The sequence below is a fragment of the Carex rostrata genome, chromosome 27 (genome assembly GCF_964058835.1).
Source record: "Carex rostrata chromosome 27, lpCarRost1.2, whole genome shotgun sequence".
Lineage (NCBI taxonomy): Eukaryota > Viridiplantae > Streptophyta > Magnoliopsida > Poales > Cyperaceae > Carex > Carex rostrata.
In genome coordinates this window covers 5,703,888-5,709,887 of record NC_135944.1, presented here as the reverse complement: position 1 = coordinate 5,709,887, position 6,000 = coordinate 5,703,888, and the positions used below count along the sequence as shown (strand labels likewise).

General features: G+C 34.0%; 1 protein-coding gene across 1 annotated transcript in view; it reads left to right on the top strand.

Annotated features, from left to right (window-relative positions):
* The first annotated feature begins 940 nt into the window (after nt 1-940).
* Nucleotides 941-6,000, top strand: part of LOC144545295 (UPF0481 protein At3g47200-like) — a 9,568-nt gene continuing 4,508 nt past the window's right edge. Inside the window, exon 1 of the mRNA XM_078293884.1 lies at nt 941-2,310. Within this exon, the coding sequence (XP_078150010.1) occupies nt 954-2,310 (1,357 nt within the window). The 5' untranslated portion in view covers nt 941-953. The remainder of the gene's footprint in view (nt 2,311-6,000) is intronic.

Sequence of the window (6,000 nt, the reverse complement as noted above, 5' to 3'; positions counted from 1 at the left end):
ATAAAATATGTATTTTATTATTATGATTACATGGATTTACAAAATTTTATATAATATTTGTTTTGTAAATTATGACAAAATTAATTGTTCCAACATTTTATATATGGTGTTGTTTAATTAAATATTTATATTGAACTTTTTAATAAGTAATTTGCATTTTAAGATAATTGTATAGAAATAATTTTTTTAATTATATAGAAGTAATTTACCCATTATTTGTTTCCTTACATGTTATCTTTCCAGATAAGGGTAAGGGTAACCGTGTGGGTAAGAAACTTTTTTATTAGCTTATCGAATATTTAGGATAGTAATAAGAGCCATTTCGTACTCGTTAGAGGGTAATTGATAAAAATAAAATTGCTCATTATTTTTTTTTTACTTGCATGTATAACTGTATAAGTTTTATTATCATGATTAATTACATTGGTTTTACAACATTTTTTATAATATTTTTTTGAGTAAATTATGATAAAATTAATTTTTTCCAGCATTTAATACCATTTTATTTAATTAATGATTAACATTTTAAAATAATGTTACAAAAATAAGAATTTATATATTTAATTTAAATACTTATTTGTTAAATATTTTAACAAAGTTATATAAGCTATCAATTTATTTATTAATTACCAGTTATTTGTAATTCGTTACATATTGTCTTATAATTAAGTGTAGGGTATGTGGATATAGAAATTCGATTTATCAATGCGCTACGACTAATTTTATACCGGTATGAAAATGCGCTCACCGATCCTTAGTTTTACCCATTGGACATCCCTAGTCTTACTTGTGTAAATTTATAAATTTTTACGTGAAAGCAACAAATTATCTAAAGAAACCTTAACTTTTGATTAACCTGGATATGGTTTAGCAATGCATTTTCGATATTTAATCACGTTCCACATTATTTCAGAACAGCTCGTTAATTGTGGATTAATCGGGAAGGGTCAGAAATGAGGGATGATGACCAACAACTAGTAGATGAAATATCCCATGCACCCAGACCATCAACAGACACGAGTAATGAAATGGATGAAATGGATGAGTGGGTTGTGGATATAGAAGGTCGACTAGAGGACCCGGATATCTCCCATGCACCCAGACCATCCATGGATAGTGATAGTAGCGACAGTGAAGAAGAACCATCAATATTTGGTAAATGGGAATGCTGGGATGATTTTGGGGCCTCTTTCATACCTGAAAGAAAAAAGTGGCAAATTATTGCATGTATGACGCACTGGTTTGGTCTCAACTTAAAATCATACCTTGAATACATGCAAGGGAAGGTAGATCTAGCCTGGAGCAACTATCGTGAGGTCGATGAACAATTTCATACTGCTGAAAATAGCAAACGTTTCATAGAACACCTACTGGTCAGTAGTTGCTTCTTAATATTTGTGATTGTTTTCTCAAATAACGATAAACGGTACAGAAAGGTTATTCTGAATGAAATAGGTAACCAAAATAATTTTCCAAAATGTCTAACGTGTAAAGACTTGGGAAAGTTAATAACCTTTTTAGAAGAAGATCCAGGGAAGAATCAACGTTACATGGTGACCATGAAATACCAGATACCTTGGTTTGTTCTCGAAGCTGTATATACAGAGCTTTCCAACATAGGCAAGCTTTTAGATATTCCAATCCACAAACTTGCACTCACAGTCCTTCCACGAAGTCCAAGAATGCACCCGTCTAAGGAGGACGGTGGTACCGTTCCTCAAGGTGGCTTCAAACATCTACTACACATCTTCCATTGGTCTCGAACCCTCCATGGGGAGAATACTTCAAAGGCAACAAATAAGACGATTGGCCACTTCCATATACCTAGTGCAACCGAATTGCAATTATCTCAAACTGTTTTCATGAAGGATGAGAGTGGCTCCATTGATGTGTCTTACTCTGACGACAAGAGATTAACTGGAGTGATGCAATTAACACTCTGGCACATTTTGCAATACAGCAGTGTACTCTATGAAAGTCTTATCAGTTTTGAAAAGTGGTACAGGGACTGTGGAGTTCCCTTCACAGCCTATATCGCATGCATGGCTTGCTTGTTGAAAACAGAAGCAGATGTCCAAGTATTGCGAGAGAGTGGTGTCATCCCAGGCACAACATTTGATGACAAGGATGTGTTGCGTTGTGTAAAAGAGCTCAAAAATTTTAATGACGGTAATCTCATTTTGCCGAATGAGCTGGTCATTTTGGAGGAGAAGGTGATGGCACATCATAAAAAAAGTGCCTACAGAGTAATTGGAGAGTTCAAGAAACGCTATTGCTCGAATCCATGGATAATCATATCTGTCATTGCCGGTATCTTACTATTTGTCCTTACTTTTATTTTGAATGCTGTTTGTTGTGCCATCGTGTTTGTTTTGTACCTTTTTTTTCCAATGTAATTCATTTGTCATTTTTTATGTGTCTATGTGGGACCATTTTAATTCATCTAACAAACATCTCTTCAACTATTAATTATGTATGGATCTTTATTTATGAATTTTGAACTTTTCTTATGAGAGGAGGTATACTTCCTCGTAAGTAATTCCCCCAAATTAATAATTTCTGATATTATTTAATTTACTCCATGCAAGAATGGACCAGACCAGATTTTTTTTTTTTTTCTTGTTAAATTAAACCAGGTTTTTGTTTTATGAAAATAGAGCTGCATGTACTCCCGTTTGGAATAATCTGCAGAATATCTCCTATATATATATGTTTTTCGGAATGGCACGTGGTCCTGCCAAAATCACATATACTACAAAATTGCACGTACGAAATTGTTCAGAAAAAGTGAACAGGCTCATTTCACATTCAAATGAGGGAGGTTATAAGTGCTGAGTTGGCCAGCACTGAGCACTTGTATATTATATTAATACCAGTGCATTCTTACATAAAAAAGATACATCATATAAATACACACAAGGATCGATATAAACAGCACTACATAAGAACTGGAGTGAACACAAGGTAGTACATAGCATAAAAAACACTAAACAGCAAAGAGACTGAGGGAATGGCAAACCCGTATACTGCTGCTGATGGATCCTTGCCCAATTAGCAATGTTGTGACAATCGTAACCAGGATGCCGTGCCAGTAAGTTCCAAATTTGCATTATCAATCTCGGGGGTTCACCAGCCATTGAACATATACTGGTGGTTTATCTTTATTCAATTCACTATAATAATTTCACTATGTTGTGCTAGCTATCATGTAAATTGTACCTTATTTTCAATGTAATTCATTTGTCATTTTTATGTGCTTATGTGGGACCATGTGCAATTTTTATCTTTTATCTTGGCGTACAGTATTAAAGTATTAATTTACCTAAGAAACCAAGTATTCAACTATTAAATATTAATTATGTACAAATCTTTCTTTATTAATTTTGAATTTTTTTTATGAGGGTATATACATCCTCCTCCTCATCAGTGTTTCTCCCAATGTTATAATCTGTGATATTATTCAATTTACTCTCATGCCAATAATCAATAAATCTATCCTTTAAAAACCATAATTTCATGGTTGATTTATATCAGGACCTCTCCTCAATCAATAAAAAACAGAAAAAAAAATAAAAAAAAATGAATATAGAGAACCTGGGGACCCAATGCCTTATTTTAGTTATACCAGTTTTTTTAATGACATTAGACATTTGACAGCATACACATGGAAACATCACAATTACAGCCCTGCAACAATTATATAATAATTGCAAGCTGTATTTTGATATTTCTCAGACAAAATGTAGTTTCTGATCGTCAACAAAGACCCAGTCTAGCACTAATCCAAACAACTAAAAGCTAGTGTTGCAATTCTAATATATATATATACCGACAGAATCATTATGATAAATCTCTTAACTAGAATGGGATATCCTAAAGGGGAAAAAAATAGAATGGCCCCATCTGCAATTTTCTGTTTTATTTTTATTTTATCACTCAATCTGGCATGCAGGACCCACCTGTCTGTTTTTTTTCTAACTTCGATCTTAGAGCCAACTTTGTGAGCTTTAACCGTCAGGTATTTGGTTCTTGTGGGTTTGATTTGCTTGGTTTACTTGTAGGCTGCAGAACACCTTTGATGAAATTTGCTGCATGTGTGATCGTTCCAAACTTCTAATTTTAATTGTTTACCCAGATAGATTTGTTTTCACAATAGGATTCCATTTTATGAGTTTATTTCACATTTAAGGATGCAATTATATACATTCACTTTTTAATCGTAATTGTTTACCCAGATTTCAACTCAAAAGTCCTTTTGAGTTTGCTTTGATTGATCAAATGGTTCATTCAGGTTTGGCCATATAGAGTTTCTTTCATAGCATCTTCACTTTTAGAAAGCTTGAGTCATAATTTGTTTTGCTTTTAGTTTGTTCTTGACTTATGGTTTATCTGATTGGTATTTGTCCTTGGGTACCAGTCTTGGATCCAAACTTCTATCAGTCTTTATCTATTACACCTCCTGCTATAATGCTTCACATTATAAACCGAAAATTCATCAGATTAATAATACACACAAATTTAAATCTCCTCATTATCTCACTCCCTCTATAATGTCTCTTTGTTTAGCAATATGTTAGCCATAATTGCGCTTCTTCCTCTATCCTCTGTATCGGTAAATTAATATTTTTGGGTTGAGATTTTCAAAAGCCCATAAATTGAATGGGTATTTCTGCAAATGTCCAACAATTCGGCCCATCATATATCTCGCCGATGCTGCTTATGTCTTTTTTACATCCAGGTCCCCAATTAATGGAATATTCGGATGTGGATTAATTGGTCCCAATAATGCTGACATTTCTGAACTCAACAAAGCAAATTTGGAGCATCGCTATTTAGTCGACATTTGTTGGGCTTAATCTTAAAAAAAATATTGGACAATTTGAGAGCAACCGATATCTCCCGACAACCATACAAATCGTTTATCTGTTCGACAGGAGAGATCTGGATGCAGGTTCAGATTTCGTGGTTTAGATTTTGATCCGGTGCCCCGTTTGGTGGTGGTTTGGATTAGGATGGGGATTGGGGTTTAGGGTTGGAATCGGAGATTGAGATATAGATTTCTCGTCTTCCATTTGGGAAGTCTTTCGTCGAGATTTGGAGGTGAGTTCAGATCCTCTTTGGTCGGTCTTGTGTGTTTAAATCTAAAGCAAGTCGATAAATGATACCTACATAGTTTTTTTTTTTGAGATCTCAATTTATCAAGAAACCTGCCACACGAAGTACTACACTCTGTTCAGCCACGGAAAATGGAAATTTGTCGAAGCAGGAAAGGAGGTGGATTGGAGGAGTACGCATAATTTTTAGTTTTGATCAGGACCGTCCGCTCAGAATCCGGACCCATCTGAGCTGAGGTAAAATACAATGGGATCCTTTAATATTCGCGCCTTATCAGATCTGATGGTCCAGATATAAACTCAAATTTTAGCTGCTTTAGGTGATATGAATTTGGATTAGAGTAGGATCAGGTAAAGGTTAGGAATGGGGAGTTACTATTTTGGGTTAAGATTCTCAAAAATACAGAAACTTAATGGGTATTTCTGCAAATGTCGAACAGTTCGGCCAATCATGTCTCGCTGATACTGCTCATGTCTTCTTTACATCCAGGTCCGCAATTAATGGAATATTTGGAGAGACGCTATTTGGTGAACATTTGCTGGGCTTAATCTTAAATAAAATATTGGACAATTAATTTTGGAGCAACCAACCCAATTGCAAAGATGGGCTTTTGTATAATCAACAAGGTCTTTAATGGCTATCATATTAACATTTTCATGAATGAATCCGTTGAAAATTAATAAATTAAGGCCATAAAACACTAAATAAATAATATAAAATAGGGAATAGAAAATTAAATAGTGAAGTTGTGAAGTCTTGTTGGTTATCAATATATTACTGAAGCTAGCATTTCAAAATTTAATAAAAGATGATCCATTATAGAAAATTGAGAAGCATACATACTTATAATAAGGTCAAGATGCATCTCAGTCCCAGGATCAGTTT